This window comes from Leucoraja erinacea, chromosome 5 (genome assembly GCF_028641065.1).
Source record: "Leucoraja erinacea ecotype New England chromosome 5, Leri_hhj_1, whole genome shotgun sequence".
Lineage (NCBI taxonomy): Eukaryota > Metazoa > Chordata > Chondrichthyes > Rajiformes > Rajidae > Leucoraja > Leucoraja erinaceus.
Genome location: NC_073381.1, coordinates 18206692 through 18232230, shown reverse-complemented (window position 1 = coordinate 18232230; position 25539 = coordinate 18206692). Strand labels below are relative to the sequence as shown.

Sequence of the window (25539 nt, the reverse complement as noted above, 5' to 3'; positions counted from 1 at the left end):
CCACTGCGGCAAGCCTTTCAAACGATCTCCGCCAGTTGCACCACTAACCCCATCAATCACTAAGTGCTTCGAGAGGCGGTCCTCGGCAAAACCTTGGGGGGGGCTGCCTACCCCCCAACAAACTGGAATTTTCCTATGGGTTTTGGCCACAGTGGGGGGGGGGAAACAGGAGAACGGAGGATGCCACTCCTCAAAACGGCCCACTCAATCCGGCCCTCTCCCACCTCGACAACAAGAGGACATAAGGAAGAATGGCTGTTTTTCATCGGGATTACAGCTCAGGGCATTTCAACACCCATTAATACCATCAAAAAAAAAACGAACTGGGGGGGGGGGGGTGGTGTGGGTAAACCTGGGCATCGGGGGAACCCCTCCCTCTGAAAAGATACTGGATCTTTCAAACCAAAACAAGACCCCAGTCTGTGAGGGTAGGGGGACAAGGGGGGGGGGGGGGGGGGGGGGGGGGGGGGGGGGGGTGGGGGGGGGGTGAAAACCCCCGGCGTTCAAAAAGGGGCTGTGTGCTGAAGGGGGGGGGGGGGGGACTCCCTTCTTCACCATGGGGGGGGGGGGTGCCAACAACACCTGTACATGGTACTAACAACACAATCAAAAGTATGCAGGGAATGGATACAAAACGGTGGGGGGGTGGGGGGGGGGGGGGGGGGGGGGGGGGGGGGGGGGGGGGGGGTCATGGGGGGGGGGGGTCAGCAAACAAACGATGAGCTGGGGGGGGGGGGGGGGGGGGGGGGGGGGGGGGGGGGGGGGGGGGGGGGGGGGGGGGGGGGGGGGGGGGGGGGGGGGGGGGGGGGGGGGGGGGGTACCAGGGAGGGTGTGTCCAGCACTTAGCAGTGGTGCGCTGACAACAACATGGCCCTTAACGGCCAAGACGACCCAAGGAAAAAAGGGCTCATTGGTAGGGACTTTTCAGGGAAGTCCAAGAGGGGCGGTGGGGGGGGGGGGGGGGGGGGGGGGGGGGGGGGGGACGGAGGGGGGGGGGGGGGGGGGGGGGGGGGGGGGGGGGTGGGGGGGGGGGGGGGGGGGGGGGGGGGGGGGGGGGGGGGGGGGGGGGGGGGGGGGGGGGGGGGGGGGGGGGGGGGGGGGGGGGGGGGGGGGGGGGGGGGGGGGGGGGGGGGGGGGGGGCGGGGGGGGGGGGGGGGGGGGGGGGGGGGGGGGGGGGGGGGGGGGGGGGGGTGGGGGGGGGGGGGGGGGGGGGGGGGGAGCTGTTTCAGGTGCCTGGGGAGTCAACATCTTCTCGGATGACCTCTCTTGGGGGGGGGGGGGGGGTGGGGGTGGACACGAAGGCTTCTTCAGCGTTCTCTTCTTCCTGAGGGGGGAGACTGAAGAAGGTCCTATCTTGGTTCCTTCAGGATTCCTGTTGAACTTCAGGCTGCACCATCGAGCAGCATCCTTTACCAAAAAACTGGGGGGGGGGGATGGGGGGGAGGTGATCACCGGTTCCTCGATTTTCCCCTACATTGAGGTCTGTCCAAAAAGCAACCGCTGTTTATGGAGAAAAGGGCGCTTTCAAGCATCGCCAAGGATGCTCTCCACCCAAAACCATGGACTGTTTTACATCCTACCATCGGGGAGCGGCTACAGGGTCTCCTACGGTGGCGGAACCGCAAGGCTCCCGGGAACAAGGGGGATTTCCCGAGAGTGGGGAAGGGGTGGAGGGTTAAAATCAAAACAACGTCCTCGCGGTGGACTTGCTTGGCTAAATCCCACCCCCCCCGGGGGGGGGGGGGGGACACTTTTTATATTATTTTATTTCAAATCGTTTGCTATTGGAGGGGAGGAGAGTGGGGAAAGGGGGTGGAGAGAGAGAAGGGGGGGAGGGGGGTGGGACGAGAGAGAGGGGGGAAGGGGGATGGAGAGAGAGAGTGGGAAGGGGAGAGAGTGGGGAAGGGTGGAGGGGCGAGAGTGGGGAAGGGGGAGAGGGAGAGAGTGGAAGGGGAGAGGAGAGAGTGGGAAGGGGAAGGAGAGAGGGGGAAGGGGGTGGAGGGGGGAGGCTTTGGGGAAGGGGGTGGAGGGGGAGAGTGGGAGGGGGTGGGAAGGAAGGGGAGGGAAGAGGATAAGGAGTGAGGGGATGGGGGGACGGTGGAGGAATGAGGGAAATGGGTGGAGGAGTGAGGAAAGGTGGTGGGGGATTGGAGAGACGGATAGTGGGAGAGATTGGCGAGGAGCGGCGGCGGGGAAGTTTGGAGAGGGGATGAGAGGAGGGAGGCTCAGATTGGACGGGTGGGTGGATGAATGGTGTTCAGTGGTCTGGCAGGCGGGTTGTGGGAGGGAGGGGGACTGGACGAGGGACTGGAAAAGATATTGCCTCACCTATCTGTGAAATTCTCTTGAATAGAAAGGAACTGTAGATGCACTAAATATCGCAGATAGCACAGAGTTCTGGAGGTAACCCGTGAGGCAGCATCTTGGAGAAAAGAATGAGTGACTTTGAAGGGGGGGGGGGGGGGGGGGGGGGGGGGGGGGGGGGGGGGGGGGGGGGGGGAGGGAGGGTCCCACCGAAACATCGCTCATCCTGGTCCTACAGTATGCTGCCCAACCCACTGAGTACTCCAGGGCACTGTGTGTTCTATGCGACATTCTCTTTGTCTTTTTACTCGAACATTTCCACCTTTCCCCCTTACTCTCAAACCCTCCCACATATGACCACTAACTTGCTTTGTCCACTTTCCCAGTTTCTACAAAGTATATGAAAACTGGAAAGACTTAGAGTTAACTCTTCCACACAGATACTACCTTGTGGTATTAGTTTTCTCATTTTATTAAAGATGGTGGAGTGGGTCCTGGTACAGGAGGGCCAGAGCATGGAAAGTAAACAGAGGCAGGAGGAAGAAGGGAGTACTGGCAGATGTGGCGATTATGGGGAAGGGTGCTTGGAGGAGATAAACATATCTGCGAGGGTGACCGCAGCTGTAGTGAGAGGTTGAAACACTGTTTTAACATCTGAAATGTTGAGTGAATTGGTGGAAATTAATTTTCAATGAGGAATGGCAAAGTGCTGAAATGGACAATTTGAAGAGCTGTGGGGAGAAGGATGATAGAGCAAGTTAAGAAGGGACCATTGGAGACATCAGAGAGAAGGCTGGGAGGGGAGAAAAATAAAATTTTCTTTCATTTTGTATTTATATATATCTATGTGTATTGCAAGTAAGAATTTAATTGTTCTTTGCCAGTACATATGACATTAAAAACACTCTTGATTTGTTTGATTCCTCTTGCTGTGCACTATCAGAAAAAGAGCAACAGGGAAGCTACACAGGGGCAGTGGAAGACAGATCTGTCCTGTAAGCAGACGGCTAGGGCAAGGCATCTCGCTGATGCGAGCAATCGTTATTCAATAAAATTCTGAAGCGTCTGGAATCACTCGTGATAAAAGGTTATGAGGTGCCTGGTTCAGCTCTGTAATCACAGTCCAGAATCTGGCGCTTCTGTGCAAACTCGCTTGCAATCCCCTAATACTTATACATATAATACCATGGCCAAGCCTTGGATAATGATCCGAGAAGGGCGCTGAGAGTGAGTTCCAAAAATTACGGCTCAAAGTGAGAATTTAGAACGCACAGAATAAATGGGACCAAAAAGCATGTAGGATGGAAGTTAGTTCAGACAGTGGGCAGCATGATGGGCAGGTGAACCGGGTCCGATCATGACCACAGGTGCTGCCTCGTGCGGAGTTTTGGTACATTATCCTGTGACGTGCGGGTTTGTCTCCGGGAGCTTCCGGATTTACTCCACACCCAAAGGACGTCAGTTTTTAGTCAATTGGTTGGTAAAAATTGGAAATTGTCCCTAGTGTGGGTAGGATAGGGTAGTGGCAGGGATGGCTGACAGCGCTGACGATGGTGGGCCGGAATGGCCTGTTTCGGCGTATTCTACAAACTGAACGAAACCTGTTGTAGTTTAATCCCGTTGTTAGTGCTCAAGCTTGGACCACGGCATCCCCGGGCGCGGATCATGGCCCTGGCTGCGCAGAGCTGACCGACCGGTGGACTGACATCTCACCCGTCACTTGCCAAAGCAGCTTGTACCCACTTGCCTTAAAACCACCTCCATCGTGCCAGTGCCAAAACACTCCACTGCGGCAAGCCTCAACGACTTCCGCCCAGTTGCATTTACCCCCATCATCACCAAGTGCTTCGAGAGGCTGGTCCTGGCACACCTCAAAAGCTGCCTACCCCCCACACTGGATCCCTATCAGTTTGCCTACCGCAAGAACAGGAGTACGGAGGATGCCATCTCAACGGCAATTCACTACGCTATCTCCCACCTCGACAAAACAGACGGACACTACGTAAGACTGCTGTTCATCGATTACAGCTCAGAATTCAACACCATTATATACCATCCAAAAATGATCACCAAACTCGGTAACCCTGGCATCGACCCTCCCTCTGCAAACGGATACTGGACTTTCTAACACAGACCCCAGTCTGTGAGGTTAGACAAAGCACACCTCTAACCCTCACCCTGAACACCGGCGTTCCCAGGGGCTGTTGATGAGCCCATTTATACTCCATCTCACCTAGGACGCCACCACCTGGAACCTGTATACTAACACCTTCAAAAAACCAGATGTACAACGGTGACATGGGCCTCATCAGCAACAACGATGAGCTGCGGTACAGGGAGGAGGTCCACGCACTTAGCAGCATGGGGCGCTGACAACAACCGGGCCCTTTACTCCAAGAAGGACAAGGAGCTCAGTGGAGATTCAGGAAGTCAGAGGCGGCACGCACACCCCCATCTCCGCAGATCTGGTGAAACTTCTACCGCTGCACCCCGAGAGCATCCGTACCAACGTTGGTTAACAGTATGTATGGCCAAATGCTCTGTTAATACGAACGGAAGGCATTGCAGAGGGTGGTGAAAATTGCCCAACGCATCACCGGTTCCTCGCTCCCCTCCATTGAGTCTGTCCAAAGCAAGCGTTGTCTGCGGAGGGCGCTCAGCATCGCCAAGGACTGCTCTCACCCCAACCATGGACTGTTTACCCTCCTACCATCCGGGAGGCGCTACAGGTCTCTCCGTTGCCGAACCAGCAGGTCGAGGAACAGCTTCTTTCCGGCGGCTGTCACTCTACTCAACAACGTACCTCGGGGACTGCCAACACCCCCACCCCCCGGCCCCTTATATTGGGGGGGGGGGGGGGGGGGGATTTATGCAAACGTTTGCTATGTAGATCTTCCAGGAGATGTAAATGCATTTGTTGTCTATGTAGGTACAGACAATGACAATTAAAATGAATCTGATCAGTTGCATTAAAGGTTTATTATGTGAAGGAGCTGCTTTAAAATTGCCTCGCGGTAGGAGGTGGTGGGAATCAAGGGATATTATGGCCGATGGAAAAAGACTGAGTATTACAAAATAAGCAGGTGACTGAGATTGACGTGGACTATGGGGGGGGGGGGGGGGGGGGGGGGAAAGGGGCCAAAAAAGCCCTGGTGTTGCGGTAAGAAGGTAGGATGGCAGATCGCAGGAGATGGGCCAAAAGTGGTGGGGGGGGGGGGGGGGGGGGGGGGGGGGGGGGGGGGGGGGGGGGGGGGGGGGGGGGGGGGGGGGGGGGGGGGGGGGGGGGGGGGGGATGTGAGGTAAGAAGGACCAAGAAGAGCAGAGCATGGTAGAGGTGGGCTTTTGAGGTCAAGTAAAGTCGTCCAGGCTCTGGGGGGGGGGGGGGGGGGGGGGGGGGGGGGGGGGGGGGGGGGGGGGGGGGGGGGGGGGGGGGGGGGGGGGGGGGGGGGGGGGGGGGGGGGGGGGGGGGGGGGGGGGGGGGGGGGGGGGGGGGGGGGGGGGGGGGGGGGGGGGGGGGGGGGGGGGGGGGGGGGGGGGGGGGGGGGGGGGGGGGGGGGGGGGGGGGGGGGGGGGGGGGGGGGGGGGGGGGGGGGGGGGGGGGGGGGGGGGGGGGGGGGGGGGGGGGGGGGGGGGGGGGGGGGGGGGGGCCGTTGAGGTCTGATTAAGGTCAAGTAAGTCGCAGCTCTTTTCGGACACATGCATGGAAAACAGCTGGCACATTCTGGCCGAGGAGGAGAGTTTGGTAACTGTTGGCACCCTCCTCCCCACCCCACCACCACCCCACATTTCAAATGAAATGCTAAATTTAAGCCCATCTACTATAGTTTTGTTTAGAGATATAGGGGGGTTGCACATAAGGTCACTGGGTCATAGGGCTTGACACGCGTACTTTCCTACCTGTTAAAAACCGCCAAAATGTTGAATTTTTGCGTTGTAAAAAATAGTGGAAGTCGGGGTAAGTGTGAGAGACATATACCCAAGTTTAGAATTCCAAACGTGAAGCGAAATGAAGGTAGAGAAGCGAGAGCTGAAGGGACAACAGCAGCTAAAGTGCTTGGTAAACATTGGTTGTGCAGATATCGTAATTGAAAATATTGGGAAATATCGCCTTTGCTCATTGCTTTTCATCAAAAATAAGGCATTATTTGTGTTTTTTCTCGATTCCTTTGGTATCTAAAAAGTCTCAGAAGTGATAAATCTGAATGTAAATTTTTCTTCAGATGCGTTTTCATTTTGTATGTTAAAAACACACTTGAGAACCATGGGCGATTTAAAAATTTTACAGCCAGGTTTATCACTTCTGAAACTTTTTAGATGCCAAAGAAATCAAGAAAAAAACACAAATAATGCCTTAGTTGATGAAATGCAGTGAGCAAACGGCCAATATTCGCCAAGCACTCTGGCTGTTGTTGTCCCTTCAGCTCTCGCTTCTATCTACCGTAATTTCTCCTCACTTTTGGAATTCTGAAGTAGGCTAAATGTCTCACACGCTTATCCCGATATCTATAATTATTTACAGCACAAAAATTGACAATTTCGGCGGGTTTTAACGGACCCGCTACGCTGGAAACAATGGTAAGTGTCTACCCGCAGTACATCGCGTGTAATCCATTTGGAGTAGCGTAGCAACAGTACGGGTCATGTGTCGTGACCCGACTGCCGTGAAACCTCCCTATAGTGTTGAAACAGGCCCTTCGGCCCACTGAGTCCATGCCGACCAGCAACCCCCACACACATACACTATCCTACATGTACAAGGGACGATTTACAATTATACCAACCCAATTGGCCTGCAAACCTGTACGTCTTTGGAGTGTGGGAGGAAATGGGATCTCCCAGAGAAAACCTATGCAGGTGATGGGGGAGAACGTACAGACTCCGTACAGACAGCACCTGCAGTAAGGATCTAACCCGGGTCTCTGGCGCTGTAAGATAGCAACCCTACCACTGCGCCACCGTGCTCGTTGTGCATCTTGAAGAAGAGCATGCATACAGGCCTATATTCATTCTGTGATTGCTATCACCAAGGTTAGTATCTCGCTGCTAATTTTGGGGTCTTGCTGTGTGTAAATGATCTGCTGCTCTCTGTGACAACAATGACTCCACTTTATTGGCAGAAAAGCATGATGGAATATCCTGAGGTCATGGAGGCACTTAAGAAGCCCTAGTATTTTCATGCTTATCCTTTCGACACTAAGAAAAATGAATCTATTTGCTTCTATGATGCAGTGAGTTGGGATTGTGTTCTCCATTCCAGGTCAGTGGTAAGAAAAGAAAGATTCCAGAGGATGAGCCTGCTGTTGGAAAAGAGGCCAAGCAACAAAAGTTGGGGAAGAAGACCGTCCGACGGAAGGTGCCCACAGAGGCTGAGCAGATTTTGGCCCAACGGTGAGCATTCACTGACAGTAGGAGATCGCTGGGTCCAGTTAACTTCACAAAGCAGCCTGGAGCACCCTGTATTGTTCTGGCACTGTGTCATGGAATGATGAGAGAGGCACTGGAAAATCTGTAAATAAAGGCTGCACAAGGTCAATACTATAAACCACAAACTTATAACTCTCAGGAAACGTTATACAGGCAGTGGCTGTTTTTTTGTAGAAAGAAAATATTTAAGGATGGCCCAATATCATTATATACGGTCGGATAGGATAGAGAAACATAGAATAGTAGAATAGTTTCTTTATTGTCATTGTAACATGAACCATGTACAACGAAATTTAAAATGTCAGCCAGTCAGTGCAGCATTCAAACATTTCTAAAAGCTAACGATACATACAAGGTAAAATATTAAAGATAAACAACTAAATAAATATCACGGACAAAGCACGCATACACACCCAACCCTCCATCCTTCTGTCGATTCCACAGTCCCTTAGTCTGTATCGCCCCTGCGTTCCTTGGCGGCTACATTTAGTGCTTTTATAGCAGTGGGGTAAAAACTGTTTTTTAGTCTATTTGTCCTTGTCCTTGTAGATCTGTACCGTCTGCCTGACGGCAACAGTTCAAACAGGGAGTGTCCGGGGTGGGAAATGTCCTTTATGATATTCTGGGATTTTTTGGTGCAGCGGGAACTGTGTAAGTCCTCCAAGGTAAGGAGAGGGCAGCCGACAATCCTCTGGGCATTGTCAATGGCCCTCTGGAGCGCTTTCCTCTGAGCCGCTGTGCAGCTGGTGTACCACACGCATACACAGTATGTTAGTATGCTCTCAATGGAGCACCGATAAAAGGACAGCAGCAGTCTCTGAGTGATGTTATTCTTCCTGAGCACCCTCAGGAAGTGCAGTCTCTGCTGGACCTTTTTCAGCAGCGCAGTGGTGTTCACGCTCCACGTCAGGTCCTCCTCAATATGGATTCCCAGGAAGCGGAAATCCGCCACCCTCTAGAAAATAGGTGCAGGAGTAGGCCATTCGGCCCTTTGAGCCTGCACCGCCATTCAATATGATCATGACTGATCATCCAACTCAGTATCCTGTACCTGCCTTCTCTCCATACCCCCTGATCTGTTTAGCCACAAGGGCCACATCTAACTCCCTCTTAAATATAGCCAATGAACTAGCCTCAACTACCTTCTGCGGCAGAGAATTCCAGAGATTCACCACTCTCTGTGTGAAAAAAGTTTTCCTCATCTCGGTCCTAAAAGATTTCCCCCTTATCCTTAAACTATGACCCCTTGTTCTGGAAGGGTGGGGATGGGGTGAGAATCCACAATAATTGAACATTTAAAAGCAGTGAATGCTGGCAACACTCAACAGCTCTGGCAGCATCCAGAGAAAGAGGAACACTGGCAATGATCGTCAATGATCCCACCTAGCCAATGTTTCCTTCGCTTGCTGTTTTTATTAACACTATTTCCAAGCTGCTGAGACCAGAACCAGTAGCTGCACAAATGCGGAGGCTCCAGTAAATGAACTGGGAATTGAGGAGAAACCTGCATATTGATGACAGAAGTTGCCAACATGGGAATTCAAGTACAGAGTGGTAATAATAATGTTTTACTATTGTCACGTGTACGGAGATAGTACTTGGTTGATGACGAGGAAGAATTTCCAGGCTTTGGGAAGATATCTGTGGACTTGTCTTGTGAGTGGTGGTAGATTCACCAGACTGATTCCTGGGATGTAGGTTCACCAGACTGATTACTGGGATGTCCGGACTTTCATATGAAGAAAGACTGGCTTGTACTCGTTAGTACAGAAGATTGAGGGGGGATCTTATAGAAACTTACAAAATTCTTAAGGGATTGGACAGGCTAGATGCAGAAAGATTGTTCCTGATGTTGGGGAAGTCCAGAACAAGGGGTCACAGTCTAAGGATAAAGGGGAAATCTTTTAGGACTGAGATGAGAAAAACATTTTTTACACAGAGAGTAGTGAATCTCTGGAATTCTCTGCCACAAAATGTAGTTCATTGGCTATATTTAAGAGGGAGTTAGATGTGGCCCTTCTGGCTAAAGAGATCAGGGGGTATGGAGAGAAAGCAGATACAGGATACTGAGTTGGATGATCAGCCATGATCATATTGAATGGCGGTGCAGGCTCGAAGGGCTGAATCGCCTACTCCTGCACCTATTTTCTATGTTTCTATTAGCAATGCCGCTGGTGAGGTGGAACCTGCTTTAATTGACAAAGGTATGAGAAAGGAGGTGTAATAAACACTAAAAAGACACAAATTGCTGGAGTAACTCAGCAGGTCAGGCAGCATCTCTGGAGGACATGACGGGTGACATTTTTGGGTCGGGGGCCCTTGGCCAGTTCTGGTCACAATGCTGTTGAACAATGTTGATGGTGTTGGAGATGGTGCAGGAAATACACAAGCATATTGCCATGGCTGGAGATATACTGTTGTAAAGAGAGACTGCAGAGGTTACGGTGGTTTACTTAGAAGGAAAGGAGACCAAAGGTAAATTAATCAAGAGGCTTGGACAAGGTAAATGATGAGAACTCACTTCCCTTGGCAGAGAGGTGGATACAGGGTACAGATTTGGAAGGATTGGAAGATAGTTGAGGAAAATGTTTGCACCCAAAAATAATAAGGATCTGGAAGTCTGACTGAAGGGTGGTTGTAGGTTATTGGAGCAGGATTAGGCCATTCATCCCATTGAGTCTACTCGGCCATTCATGGCTGTTCTATCTTTCCCACTAAACTCCATTCTCCTGCCTTCTCTCCATAATGATCGAGAATATCTCAATCTCTGTTTTAAAAATACCCAATGACTTGCCGTCTATGATAATGAAATCCACAGATTCACCACCATCTGACTAAAATAAGGTATCTGAGGGGAAGCTAGATAAACACTTGAAAGATGAATGAAAATATTCACAGGCACTGGAATTTGGGACACAGGTCATCAAAATAACTTCATCATTGGCTAGCATGGATGTGACAGGCTGAATGGCTTTTGCTTGTGTAGTAAATGTCTACAATTTTTCTGGGTGGAGGGAATTGTTAGTAGCTGTAGGCTAAGAGGTATGAGGGAGCTTGTGACTGAGCTTAAGGACCTATTAGAGTACGAATGTTTGTGGATATCCAAAGTCGTCCCAAAACAACTCCCTTTATGCATTTGGCCCCCTCTCCAGTTCGGTTACTTGCCTTGTGATCGGTGCATACTGGATACGGTCTATGTAACGATGGGTGGGAGCAGTGACTGAGCTCTCTCCATGTTCCTCTGCACGGTCCTGGCCTGCCTGTGGCTGACTGCCCTCGTGCCCCTCGCAGGGAGAGAGCCTTGAGCGCAGCAGATGAGGACGGCGAAGGGGTCGGCGGCACGAAGCAGAGGCGAAAGAAGCAGCCGACAGAAGATGGATCGTTGGCAGCACTGGAGACACGGAAGGTGAAACGTCGCAGGAAACGCCTGGTCAGCACCGAGTTGGAGAAGCTAAAGAGCGAGAGGACTCTGTTTGTGGGGAACCTGCCCTTTGAATACAGTAAAGAGGTGAGAGGTGGCTTCTTCAGTGACCCGCCTGCTGTTCAATGTACTAGTCAAGAAGTGGAGTGCTTAATAGACCATAGGTAATCAGTGATTTATTGCCACAGATTTAAACAATGCTGACAATGCAACATCTTGCATTGAAATAGATTAAATATTCCAAGATGCTTCGCAGAAGCTTTCTCGGAATCTGAGCCTTGAAAAGGAGATAGAACACAGAACAAATAGTACAACACAACAGTTTCTGTTTTTATTTCAAAATCCCATCTGTTAATTTGTCATTTTTATCTAGCTTTTATGTTTCCCTCAACAACCCCGTTAAAAGTGATTTTCTGATTATATTGTGGCTATTTCAGTGGATGTAAGTAGTCCATCACTCTACAGTCCTGTCTACTACATTCTCCATTATCCAAGGCCCAACCCAAAAGAAACATCCTCTCTCCAGTTTCCTCCTCGATGCTGCTGGACCACTGAGTTTCTGCAGCACCTTGTTTTTGAAATAGCTCACGGAACGGACAGCGTAATGTAAAGATAAGTCCTTTCTTGCACATACCTGGAAGATTGAAGCAAAACTAAATGAATATTCATCGCTTCCATTTAACATTTCCTACCCAATTGGAGTGAAATAATACAAAGTATTCTCAGTATCTGAAAACAATGATCACCTGGTATAAATATTACCAACAATCTGCCATGGACCAACACATTGAAGCAACAGCCACAAAGGCACAGTATTGCCTCTGCTTCCTCAGGAGAAAGAGTCAATTCAATTTGTCCCCAATTACCATCTAAAGTAGTTGCATCGCAGCTTGGGATGGGAACAGTTCTATCCAAGACAGCAAGACATTGCAGACAGTTGTAGAAGTAGCCCATTCCATCACACACACCGGACTCCCCCTCCACTAACTCCATCGACATGCCACACTACCTTGGGAAAGCAGCCAATATAATGAAATACCTGTTCCACACCGGTCATTTCTCTTTCTCCCCGTTCCTGTTGGGCAAAAGATACAGATGCTTGAAAGCGCACACCACCAGACTCGGTAATAGCTGCTTCCCCTCTCTTATCCAGGTTTTGAACGATCCTTCATAAGCCAGGGTACTGTCCAAATGTCCTCTACCCATTGTAGAGGTTTGTCTCTGGATCTGTTGCGGTACAATACTTAGAACTATATTTTGCACACTGTCTGTATCTCCCTTCATTCTTCCTATTGCACATGTTTGATTTGAGTATATCTATGCATAGTATTATCTGACATGATGGGATAGCCTGTAAAACATAGCTTTTCTCCTCCTTTATTCCTCCGATAAATACAATAATAAACCTAAATCCTAATCTACTCGTGATTGTTTGTATCTTTTTAAACAGATGATCACAGCGCTGTTTAAGGAGTTTGGGCCGATAGAATCTGTGCGGTTCCGTTCAGTGGTAAGTTCATTTAGTTCTGTTTTTTAGGAATGAAGTGAAGCTGGTTAAAACTGACGCTGGTGACCACTTGGTGTCCTGTGGTGCAGGGTAATATCCAACATTACCTTTGTTTACTCTGGCTCTCGTGAAGTGATCACTTTACATCCCTTCCTGGATGTGCAGAAGATAAACCGGGCAGTGGGGAGGCATTCTATCCACTTCCATTTACAAATACACACCCCTGTAATATAAACGTACCTTACTACCCAGGCAAGAGGGATGGGAGCTGACTGATTAGAAACATAGAAAATAGGTGCAGGAGGAGGCCATTCGGCCCTTCGAGCCAACACCGCCATTGATTGTGATCCCCTATCAATAACCCTTGCCTGCCTTCTCCCCATATCCCTTGACTGCACTAGCCCCTAGAGCTCTATCTAACTCTCTCTTAAATCCATCCAGTGACTTGGCCTCCACTGCCCTCTGGGGCAGGGAATTCCATAAATTCACAACTCTCTGGGTGAAAACGGTTTTTCTCACCTCAAATAACCTCCCCTTTATTCTAAGACTGTGGCCCCTGGTTCTGGACTTGCCCAACACTGGGAACATTTTTCCTGCATCTAGCTTGTCCAGTCCTTTTATAGTAGAGGGGATTGTAGAGGGATGGGTGTGGGGGGGAAGCTGGAACAGAGAAGGGGCTAGACAAAGCATGGCAGGTAATAGGTTGATACAGGTGAGGGGAATTTTAAATAGGCACTCTATAGATAGTGTGGATGTGGAAAGGATGCTTCCAGTAGTTGGAGAGTCCAGAACCAGAGGGCACAGCCTCAAAATAAAAGGATGTACCTTTAGAAAGGAGATGAGGAAGAATTTCTTTAGCCAGAAGGTGCTGAATCTATGGAATTCATTGCAATAGACAGCTGTGGAGGCCATCATTGTGTATTTTTAAAGGGTAGGTAGATTGATAGGTTCTTGATTAGTAAGGGCATGAGAATGAGGTTGAGAAGGAAGGAGGTAAATCGGCCATGATCGAATGGTGGCGTAGATCTGATGGGACAACTGGCCTGATTTAGCTCCAATGTCTTGTGATCTTACGGAGAGGGTATAAGCAGGTTACTGAAGAGTGAGTGCTGCTTGAAGCTGCTGATTGATAGGGTGGGTCTGCACTGAACTATACCGACTGTGGCGCTGAAAGCATGCATTCAATGATACTTTGTTCACCCCTAGTCTGTTACTGCTTTATTCCTCCTATTTAAAGAGGTAGGGGTGCTTTGTCTAATCCTCTTCCCCCCTTTTATTCCCTTGGCTGAAGGCACGTGAGGAACCCACCATCTCCAGGAAATTGGCCACCATCCAGTAAGTGACTCTGCTTGTCCACCAGTGCATTTACATGCAGACTTCCCTGGTAGGTAGAGACAGGTCCCGTGACACAGCATGGAAACAGGCCCTTCGGCGCAACTTGCCCACACCAACCAACATGTCCCATCTACACTAGTCCCATCTGGTTGCGTGTAGCCCATATCCCTCTAAACCCTTCCTATCCATGAACCTGTCTAAATGTTTCTTAAACGTTGCTGATAGTACATGCCTCAACTACCTCCTCTGGCAGCATACACCCACCACCCGTTGTGTGGAAAAAGTTACCCCTCAGTTTCCTATTAAATCCATCTTTGGCACAATGCAGAACAAGGGATTGACTGTTCTGGTTTTGTGGAAAGCAATTGACGTGTTCTTACATGGGAGGGCACTTGAGGAACATTGTATCATGGGGTGCGGTGAGCAAAAATGCAGTGTAGCAGAATAATAGAAGACCTTAAAATGTTCCTGTGCACGGGTCCAGGTACATTCACAGAGGGAGATACCCAGATGATAAAGAAGATGGTGAATCTGATGACATAAAGTGATAGTTGTAGGGACATACAGAATAAAGGCAGGGCCCTCAGTCCATTGTGTCCGCACTGTCTTCAATCATCCATTCATATCAACCCCATACTAATCCCATTCTATTCTCCCACATTCCACCAAGAGGTGATATAATAGTACATAAAATTACAAGAATGATGGAATGGGTAGATGATCAGAATCAATTTCCCATGGAAGGGAATCAAAAGCAAGAGGCCCTAAGTTTAAAGTAGGAGGAAGGAGGTTTAAAGGGGACTCAAGGTTTTTTTTTGTTTTTGTTTTTTTCGCAAAGGGTGGGGATATAAAAAGAACTCGCTGCTAGATACAATGAAGATATTTAGAGGCATTTAAGCAGGCAGTTAAACTGGCGAGGCATACATGATGTTTCCAGGGCTTTTTTGGTAAATGGAATTAGTGTAGATGGGCAAAAAGGTCAGCAAGGGCATGACGGACTGAAGTGACAGGTTCTGTGCTGTGCTGTAACACCTCTGTGACTATCTTTGGGATGTGGGAAGAAACCACAGAGGTCACAGGAGCTGTGTGGCAACTGCTCTGGTAACTGAGCAGGGTCTGAAGAAGGGTTTCGGCCCGAAACGTTACCTATTTCCTTCGCTCCATAGATGCTGCTGCACCCGCTGAGTTTCTCCAGCATTTTTGTGTACCTGCTCTGGTAACTGTGTCTCTGCACCACCCGGGTGTGGAAAATAAACTCGCACATTGACACCAAACTCTAAGCAGTGTCAAACAGTGAGGAGGATATTAATAAAGTGCGAACAAAGACTGTCAGAATGGGCAGGGAAGAGGCAGGGGAAATGTGGAGCACTGGTGTGAAGTAACTGAATGGGCAGAAATGAATTTAACAAAATGGCACTCTTCTGCTATAACTGTTAAATGCACATAAATATCTGAAAGTAATTGTGCTTGTTGAGTAGGCTGTTAGTAAAGTATTTAAGATCCCAAGCATCATAAATGGAGGCAGAGTACAAGGCAGGAAGGTGATGCTGATTCAGGTTTGCACCACAGCTGGAATATTCCGTTTAGTTTATTGTCACGTGTACCAAGGTACAATGAAAAGCTTTAGTTGCGTGCTATCCAGTCAGCGGAAAGCCAATGCACAATTACAATTGAGCCATTTCCAGTGTATAGATACATGATAAGGGAATAACGTTTAGTGCAAGGTGAAGCCAGCAAAGTCCGAATAGGTATAGTCCGAGGGTCACCGACGGGATAGATAGTAGTTCAGGGCTGCTCTCAGGTAGTGGTAGGATGATTCAGTTTCCAGATAACAGCCATTTATCAGGACTATTGGATTGCACCCGATCCTGGTCATCATGCTTTTCAAAGGATGAGAAGCTACTGGGAAATCTGCAGATTCGGAGATAAGCTGTAATAAAAAGGAACTGCAGATGCTGGTTTATACCAAAGGTCGACACAAAATGGTGGAGTAACTCAGTGGATCATGCAGCATCTCTGGAGAAAGAGTCCCAACCTGAAATGTCACCTATCCATGTTCTCCAGAGATGCATCCTGCCTGGCTGAGTTAGCCCAGCACTTTGTGTCTATCTTTATTTTTTAAATAGTCTTCCTCATTTGCCTGCAGCTGATGCAAGTCTGAGGTTTAAAAGATAGCAGAATCCTCACTGTGATGACTGCCCTCATACCCTCCTCTAATTAATCCCTTCTCCCCACCCCCTTTTCAGGAGGAAGGTTCATCCTCAACGAAAAAACATGAATGCCTACGTTGTGTTTCGGCAGAGTGATGCTGCAGTCAAAGCACTAGCAAGGTACGAGTACGATTCCAACTTCTGTTCTGTCTCTTGCTTCTGGATGCTATTGACCAGTTTCACATGACTGCAGTCAATAGAAACTCGTACGGTGCACTAAATTTTATTGAGGGCTGCATCTTCCCTTGAGGAGGCAGCACAATGGCGCAGCAGTGGAGTTGCCGCGCCAGAAACCTGTGTTCGATCCTGACTATGGGTGCTGTCTTTACGGAGTCTGCACGTTCTCCCTATGATCGTGTTATTTTTTCTCTGGGTGCTCCGGTTTCCTCCCACATCTCAAAGACGTACAGGTTTGTAGGTTAATTGGCATCGGGAAAATTGTTATGCTGTGTCTTATAATAGATACACAAGAGACTGCAGATGCTGGAAACTCAAGCAGAACCCAACATGCAGGAGAAACTCCTTCAGACTGATTCGATATTTCAGGTCCCGACCCAAAACATCTGAACGCCTGCACAGATCCTGCCTAACCCGCTGAGTTCCTCCAGCACTTTGTCTTTTGCTCCTCCTTTATAACCTGTGTGGAATGTTTATTAGGTAATCTATAATTTAACTCTAGTAATTCATTTATAAACTGCATTCCATGTTTTTAGTTATAGTCCGCATTTAGTGTTTCAATTCAGTTGTAAAGATATTTCTTATGCTCCGTTTATAGATATAATGGATCTGTTTCCATTATTTTGCAAAAACAAAGACTAAACAAATCTTGTTTTTTTTTTAAAAGGAATGGATGTGAAATACAAACGGGATTTAATATTCGAGTGGACCTGGCAAGCAACTGGAATGATGTGAGTCATGAATGAACGGCAGTCGACCAATTTGTGCTTTCCCTGGCCATGGTTGGTATCTCATGTGTCTTGTTTCTTGCAGCATAACCACCGGCGATCTATCTTCCTGGGCAACTTGCCGTATGGTAAGACACTCTGTGCTTTTCTCCTGAATTTTCACTCTGTTCTTTTGAACTGCAGCATTCTTTTAAAACAAATAGGAATTTATTATTTATGCAGAATAGATTTTCAAATTTGTATCCTTACCATAACACCTGAACTTGATTATGGCAATGGTCACACAAAGCACCTTCCACCACCTTGGCACTTTCCAGAACAGGTTACAGACTTGCCTGGAGCTTTATATTTCACTCCTTTTTTCCTTACCTTGCATCGGTTTTTTTCCATTCATTTCTTTGTTACTATCTCCACTGCACCTTACCTGTATCCATCTATCTCTTGCTGTTTTTTGCGCCACACTTTCTCCTCACCCCTCTACCAGTTTTCTCTCCTTTACTGCAACAATCTGAAGAAGGATCCCAACCCAAAACATTGTCAGTAAATTTCCTTCAACAGATGCTGCTTGGCCTGACCTCAGATGCTGTCCGTGTGGAATTTGTATGTTCTCCCTGTGACCGTGCAGGTTTCTTCTGGGTGCTCCAGCTTCCTCCCACATCCCAAAGAAGTGCAGGTTAATGGCTTTGATAAATTGCCCCTTGTGTGCAGGGAGTGGATACGAAAGTGAGATAACATAGAACTAGTATGAATGGATGATTAAAATGACACAAAGTGCTGGAGCAGGTCCGACAGCATCTCTGGAGAACATGTATAGGTGACGTTTTGGGTTGTGGGACCAGGGATGACACAGGGTTCGGCAGTCACTACACGGACACTTGCAGTAGGGTGAACTCAAGTCAGGTGGGACTGGGTGGTAAAGAAGGTGTTTGGCATGCTTGCCTTCATTGAGAAATGTATGAGTACAAAGGCCGGGGCATCATAATGCAGTTATACAAGACGTGGGTGAGACCAAAAGGAACACTGTGTACGCTTCTGGTTGCCCGGCTATAGGATGGATGTCATTAAGTTAGAAAGGGTCCAGAATTGTTCATTAGGATAGTCCTTGGCCTTGCAAACTTGAGTTATTGAAGTATGCAAGATCGTGAGGGTCATGGATTGAGATCATGGATAAAGTGAAGACTTGGTCTTTTTCCCAGAGTGGAGTTTTTTAAAGCATAGGCTTCAGGTGAGAGGTAGAGATTTAATAGGGACCTCAGGGAAAACATTTTCACTCGGAGGATGGCCCCTTTCAGGAACAAGTTACCTGAGAAAGCTAGAGAAAATAATACTATAGTAATGTCAAAAGACACTTGGACAGATACATGGATTGGAAGGGTTTAGTGAGATATGGGCCAAATGCAGGTAAATGGTACTAGCAAAGAATGACAACTTGGTTGACATGCACTAGTTAGGCCAAAGAGCCTGTACGTGCTATACAGCTCCAACTCTATGTTGAATAGCCTTCTTTCCTGATGTAGCCAGTAGGTATGCGAGATGGTTGTCCACAAAGCAACCACTCCTCCTCCATGCTTTTTGATCTGTTTTAAGATTTACAAAATTGTTTACTTTTAAGAAGTCATCCCAAAGGACTAAATCAATAATCAATAATCTGCTTGGACACAGATATCCAGGAAAATGATGTGCGTGATCACTTCTATGAATGTGGAGAAGTGGAGTCGGTACGGATAGTGAGAGACCGAGAATCAGGAATGGGGAAGGGATTTGGATATGTGCTTTTTCAGGTAAGGTGATAAAGACTTGGTGGGGGGACCTGTTGTATATCAGTTTTTTCTCCGAAGCTTAGAATCAGAGACTTCATTCGAGTGCATGTATGCTGTGAAGGAATTAGTGAGTTTACCTTGCCTTTCTTATGTTAATTAGCATTCAACCCCACCTCACCCCCAAATTGCTCTTTAACAAAAGTAATGTGGGATCTTAAAAAAAATTATGAGCAAGTATATAAAAAATGTACTTTAGATAATTAAGTAAACAAAGCAATATTGAATCAGTTTTCAAAATAAAATCCTGATTTTCATTTAATTGGGTTTGAAAACTGTGACATTGCAAGTCATCATTTTTTTAGCACAGATGGGCATCTTGGTTGGCGTGGGTGAATGGGGTTGAAGGGACCGTTTCTGTGCTGCGTGACCCGACAATAAGCTTGGTTTCTGTTTTGGCAGAACACGGACTCCGTGACACTGGCCCTTGAGCTCAACAACTCGGAGCTCAAAGGACGCAAGGTGCGAATCAACCGCTCGGTGAAGAAGGAGAGAGTCTCCCAGGACCCAGCAGCGGGGGAAGAAAAAAAGGGGAAGAGGATGAAACCTGCAGCCAAGGATTTCACAGGGCTGATGGCAAAGCCAGTGGAGGGAAAAAAAAACAAGAAGAAAAATCAAGGGAAGAAGAGCAACCGAGTCCAGAGGAAGACCAAGTCGAAAAAGAAGAAATGAGAGGTTGCAGCACGTCCAAGCTCGGCCAAAATCCATCCTGAGTGGCAACTGCAGTAACACTGATCAGCGTTCGGTCAGGCTAGAGCCAAACTGAAGAACAAGACCCACTCATTCAACAAGCTGCTTCTCTTCTGCCAAAAGCAAGTGTTTAGACATGGACAGCTGCCGTTTAACACTCAGTAATTAATGAGGGTTATTAGATGGGTCATCAAAAATTGACCAGCAGACCTTAGTTTCCTTGGGTGGTTTGATTTTATTACCTTGCATCAAAGGTGTTGTCTGCTCGACTCAATTCTTTGAGACATTTTTAAAACACTGTACGTTATCCTGCCGTTGTATGCTCCATTAAACCACATCCCAGTTTAACCATCATCCCATTTAATCAACCATAGTCCTCATCTGGAGGTACGTTTGTCTAAGGGTATGACTAAGAATATTCAACTGCAAATGTTAATGCAGTTCAATTGATAGCAAATGGTCAGTGCAGCACTCTTATGAAATAAAATAGATATAAATGACAACATGGAGGATCTCCAGGAGGCTCTTGTGTGAACTGTTTTCTCACCAGTGGATTGTGATTGTGCATTGTTTGATGGGCGAAGTGGTGTTTCTGACGTAAAGAAAATTGTGAGCTTTCTTTGCACAGGACAACCATATTGTCCCCATTACAACTAGCATCAAGAAATATTTTGTGGATGTGAATGAATGAATGAATAAGTTTATTGGCTAAGTATTCACATACAAGGAATTTGCCTAGGTGCTCCGCCCGCAAGTGACAACATAACATACAGTGACAGTTAGGAATGACACATAAAACATTAAAAATAAAACATTATTGATTAAACATGTGAATTAAATAAAATGCCAAAGCAAAAGGAGACTACAGATTTTTGGTTATTGAGTATAGCTACTACTCGTGGAAAAAAGTTGTTTTTATGTCTGGCTGTGGCAGCTTTGACATTCCGGAGTTGCCTTCCAGAGGGAAGTGATTCAAAGAGTTTGTGGCCAGGGTGAGAGGGGTCAGAGATGATCTTACCCGCTCGCTTCCTGGCCCTTGCAGTGTTGTTTGTCAATGGAGGGAAGGTTGGAGCCAATAACCTTCTCAGCTGATCGGACGATTCGCTGCAGCCTCTGGATGTCGTGCTTGGCGGCTGAGCCAAACCAGACCATGATGGAGAAGGTGATTACAGACTCTACGATGGCCGTATAGAATTGGACCATCATTGCCTGTGGCAGATTGTGCTTACTCAGCTGCCGCAGGAAGTACATCCTCTGTTGTGCCTTTTTGACTGTGGAGTCGATGGTGGCCCCCCACTTAAGGTCCTTGGAGATGATGGTTCCCAGCAACTTAAAAGACTCCACAGATGTGACCGGTTGATGGTGAGTGGAGGGAGAGCTCTCCTAAAGTCTACAATCAATTCCACTGTCTTCAGAACATTGAGCTCCACGTAGTTGCGATGGCACCAGGACGCCAGCTGTGACACATCCTGTCTGTAGGCATATTCCTCCCCATCCTGGATCAGTCCAATCAGGGTTGTGTCGTCCGCAAACTTGAGAAGCTTGACAGAGGAGTCGGTGGAGGTGCAGTCATTGGTGTAGAGGAGAGGGGAGAGTATGCAGCCTAGCTGTGCTCTTATGCTGTGGGTCCGAGATGTGCTTTCCCAGCCTCACATGTTGCTTCCTGTCTGTCAGGAAGCTGGTGATCCACCGACAGAGGGGTTCAGGCACAGTCAACTCAGAAAGTTTGTAGTGTAGTAGCTGTGGCACAATGGTGTTGAATGCAGAGCTAAAATCAACAAACAAAATCTTTGCATAGGTCCCCTGGTGGTCTAGGTGCTGGAGGATGAAGTGCAGGCCCAGGTTGACTGCGTCACCCACAGATCTATTAGCCCGATATGCAAACTACAGAGGGTTCAGCAGGGGGTTTGTGATATTTTTCAGCGTGGCCAGCACAGGCCTTTCAAGGGTCTTCATGACTACAGAGGTCAGTGTGACAGGCCGGTAGTCATTACGACCAGTAATCCTTGCCTTATTGGGTACAGGGACAATAGTGGAGACTTTGAAGCAGGCAGGGACAGTACAGGTTTGCAGGGACTGGTTGAAAATGTCTGTGTAGACCAGTGCCAGTTGTAAAGCACAGAGCTTGAGAGTAGAGGGGGAAACATTGGCCGGATGTAAAGTAAAGTGCTTTCGGGACCAGGCAGTCCAGGCCTCAAACTCCGAATATCCATGTGTTTTAGTTATTCCTGTCCAAATTTCATGGACATGGAAGTTTTGCAGAGGAATCCTGAGCCAGAGGACCCGTATAGGGATCAGTACATGGGGAGATGATGAAATGAACATTCTTTACACATTGAATTCACTTAACCATTCAAGTCTTTTATTCATTTTAACTGTTGCAGTCAAGATTAATAAGAAAGTAATTTGAACCAAAGTAGCAGCAGTAGCCTGTCCAGCCCTTTACCATCAATAAGATGAAAGAGTTGGGGGTACAAGTACATAGTTCCCTAAAACTGGTGACACAGGAAGACGGTGAAGAAAAGGCACATTGTACACTTACCTTCATCGACCGGCATGGAGTACAAGAGTTGGGACATCACGTTACAGTTGTACAAAAACTGACTCTGAGTAAACCTGGAATATTGTGCACAGTCCGGTTACCACACTAGGAAGTATGTGATTGGGCTGGAGGGCTTGAGTCATAAGAAGAGATTGAATTTGTTGGGATTGTTATCCCTAGAGTGAGGTAGATTGAGGGGTGACCTTTTATAGTGTTTTATAAAATACTGACAGGTACAAATAGATGGCCATAGTCTAATTTTCAATGAAAAATAGACTAACACTAAAGAGGTGCAAGAAACTGCAGCTGCTGAAGTCTTGAGAGGAAAAACAATCAAAGTAGGGGAGGAAATCAGCTGGTCAGTCAACATCTGTGGAGGGAATGGACAAATATTGATTTAAAATAGTGTAATTCCACTGAATGTGTAACACAAAAAGGACATTCAGCCCCACAGTTCCATACCAGTATTTAGTCAGCTTTCAATTCTTCCTCCATTCCTATCCTATCAACATAATTTCCACTCGTGCTTATCTACATTTGCCTTTGAAATTTGCATACGATTTAAATTTCAGTCACGCTGGGTGAGTAAGTGTCTCCTGCATTCGCAGTTGGATTTATTATCTTGGATGTGTGGGTACCAACTTAGGTCAGCCAACAAGGGGAAGTTCTTGATATTTGTTCTGTTAATCTGTCTCACAATCTCTGACACAAGAATATACCAGGAGTAGGTCCCTCCATTCAATATTGTGGTAATCCATTTGGCTTCATCTCATCTGTGCAAGTTCTCCATAACCCTCAACCTTTCAAATATTCATCAATCTCTACCTTAATTGTTTTTTTTTCACTGCCTTAAATCTTTGATAACATCTTCCCCCTTTTCCCCCGTTGAAAACGATGAACTACAATGCCGAGAATTATATTCTGCACTCTATATTATCCCTTTGCTCTATCTATTGTAGTTGCATTTGAACTAATTGTATCTATGTATGGTATATCTGAGTGTTTAAGAGGGAACTGCAGATGCTGGAGAATCGAAGGTTACACAAAAAAGCTGGAGAAACTCAGCGGGTGCAGCAGCATCTATGGAGCGAAGGAAATAGGCAACGTTTCGGGCCGAAACCACTTCCACTCTCATCTCTTAAGAGAGCTCTAGATAGAGATCTATATATCGGTGAGACCAAAGGAGGTTGGGAGAAGGTTTCGCCGAACACACCTCCGATCGGGGACGCATCACCAAGCTGACCTCCGGTGGCTCAGCACTTCAACTCCCCCTCCCACTCCCTCCTCCGACCTCTCTGTCCTGGGTCTCCTCCATGGCCACAGCGAGCAGCACCGGAAATCTTTACTTTGTTACCTCTTTATTTAGTTTGGGGAGTCTGCACCCAAGGGGGCTTGAACGGGGATCGAATTCTCCCAATTTAAGTTAGTCCTTGCTGTCTCCTCCCCTTCCTCAGCCCCCCTGCTGTCTCCTCCCATCCCCTAGCCTTCTGGCTACTCCTCCTTTTCCCTTTCTTGTCCCCACCCACCCCCGCCCCCGATCAGTCTAAGAAGGGTTTCGGCCCGGGATGGCGTTACCTATTTCCTTCGCTCCATAGATGGCTGCTGCACACGCTGGAGTTTCTCCAGCTTTTTTGTGTAACCTATGGTATATCTGATCTGTTTTGGATATCAAACAAAATAAAGATTTTCATTGTACTCGGTATCTTTTGACAATAATAAACCTAAGGGCATCCCTTCTACTGCTACCTTCCCAAAGATGAGCTGGCAGGTTGTGTGGATTGTGACATTAAACTGTTCACTCTGCTTCTCTTAAGAGAGAGTTAGATAGAGCTCTAGGGGCTTGTGGAGTCAAGGGATATGGGGAGAAGGCAGGCACGGGTTATTGATAGGGGACGATCACAATGAATGGCGGTGTTGGCTCGAAGGGCCGAATGGCCTCCTCCTGCATCTATTTTTCTATGTTTCTTGCCACAGATGTGGCATGACTGCTGAGCATCTTTTTTATTCTTTACTTTGTTACCCCTTTAGATTAGCTCGAGAGGCAAATGATTCAAGGGGGCTTTGACGGGGAGTGGGATGAATGAATAAGTTTATTGGCCAAGTATTCACATACAAGGAATATGCCTTGGTGCTCCGCCGCAAGTGCACCTGGAGTATTGTGTGCAGTTTTGGTTACCTTATTTTGAGGAAGGACATTCTTGCTATTGAGGGAGTGCAGCGTAGGTTTACAAGGTTAATTCCCGGGATGGCGGGACTGTCATATGCTGAGAGAATGGAGCGGCTGGGCTTGTACACTCTGGAGTTTAGAAGGATGAGAGGATATCTTATTGAAACATATAAGATTGTTAAGAGTTTGGACACACTAGAGGCAGGAAACATGTTCCCGATGTTGGGGGAGTCCAGAACCAGGGGCCACAGTTTAAGAATAAGGGGTAAGCCATTTAGAACGGTGACGAGGAAACACTTTTTCTCAGAGAGTTGTGAGTCTGTGGAATTCTCTGCCTCAGAGGGCGGTGGAGGCTGGTTCTTTTGATACTTTCAAGAGAGAGCTAGATAGGGCTCTTAAAGATAGCGGAGTCAGGGGATATGGGGAGAAGGCAAGAACGGGGTACTGATTGGGGATGATCAGCCATGATCACATTGAATGGCGGTGCTGGCTCGAAGGTCCGAATGGCCTACTGTCGAAAACATGAGTGACAATTAGGAATGTCACATAAAACATTAAATAATAAAACATGATCGATTTAAAATTAATTTTAGGGGGTTTAAAATAGGTTCTTGATTAGGACGGATATCAGAGATTATAGGGAGAAGGCAGGAGAATGGGGTTGAAAGGGAGATATAGATCAGCCCTGATTGACTGACGGGAGTAGACGATGGGCCGAATGGCCTGATTATGCTCCTATAATTTAAGAATAGAGGGGCTTTAAAAGGGAAGGGACACGCTTTAAAAGGGCTGCTCTCTGGGGGTCCAGCAACTTGAGCAAGGAGCAGTGGGTCGGATGCTGATCCCCAGCGCTGTAAGAAGCAGGACCAGGACCAGGACCAACTCTTGGGCAGCGCTCTCACAACCGGGCGCCACGCTGGAGGGAAGTCATGGGCAAAGATCTATGATCCTTGGTCATGGGTGGGACATGCAAGCACGGAGTGCTATCCCCACCAAAGATCCTATAGCTATAAGATCTTTGGTAGGAGAGGCGATGGCTATAGGATCTTTGTCTCCTACCGCGGCCGAGTAAGTGCCGTGAGTCGGGCCGGGTCGGGTCGCGTCGCTGGCCCCACTGCCCGGGGGCGGGGCTGGCTGGTGGCGGCGTCAGGCAGCGCAGCGGCCACCCATGCGGGGGTGCGCGCGCGCGCGCGCGGGGTCCTTGTTCAGGCGCGCGG

The 25539-nt window shown here is 48.1% G+C and overlaps 1 protein-coding gene and 1 long non-coding RNA gene across 3 annotated transcripts in view; one reads left to right on the top strand and one right to left on the bottom strand.

Annotated features, from left to right (window-relative positions):
• Nucleotides 1-20118, top strand: part of rbm34 (RNA binding motif protein 34) — a 24977-nt gene extending 4859 nt beyond the window's left edge. Inside the window, exons 3-11 of one of the 2 annotated variants that reach the window (XM_055635145.1) lie at nt 7562-7692; nt 11020-11236; nt 12600-12659; nt 13948-13991; nt 16238-16321; nt 17046-17109; nt 17192-17234; nt 18769-18887; nt 19326-20118. In XM_055635145.1, the coding sequence (XP_055491120.1) occupies nt 7562-7692; nt 11020-11236; nt 12600-12659; nt 13948-13991; nt 16238-16321; nt 17046-17109; nt 17192-17234; nt 18769-18887; nt 19326-19595 (1032 nt within the window). In that variant the 3' untranslated portion in view covers nt 19596-20118. The remainder of the gene's footprint in view (nt 1-7561; nt 7693-11019; nt 11237-12599; nt 12660-13947; nt 13992-16237; nt 16322-17045; nt 17110-17191; nt 17235-18768; nt 18888-19325) is intronic. The other variant, XM_055635147.1, reaches the window with a different exon arrangement.
• LOC129696988 (uncharacterized) lies at nt 11459-25473 on the bottom strand. Its single transcript, XR_008723428.1, has 3 exons — nt 25382-25473; nt 22156-22525; nt 11459-11783 (listed from the first exon to the last, which is right to left on the bottom strand). It is a non-coding gene; the product is annotated as an uncharacterized LOC129696988 (long non-coding RNA).
• Nucleotides 25474-25539: the final 66 nt, after the last annotated feature.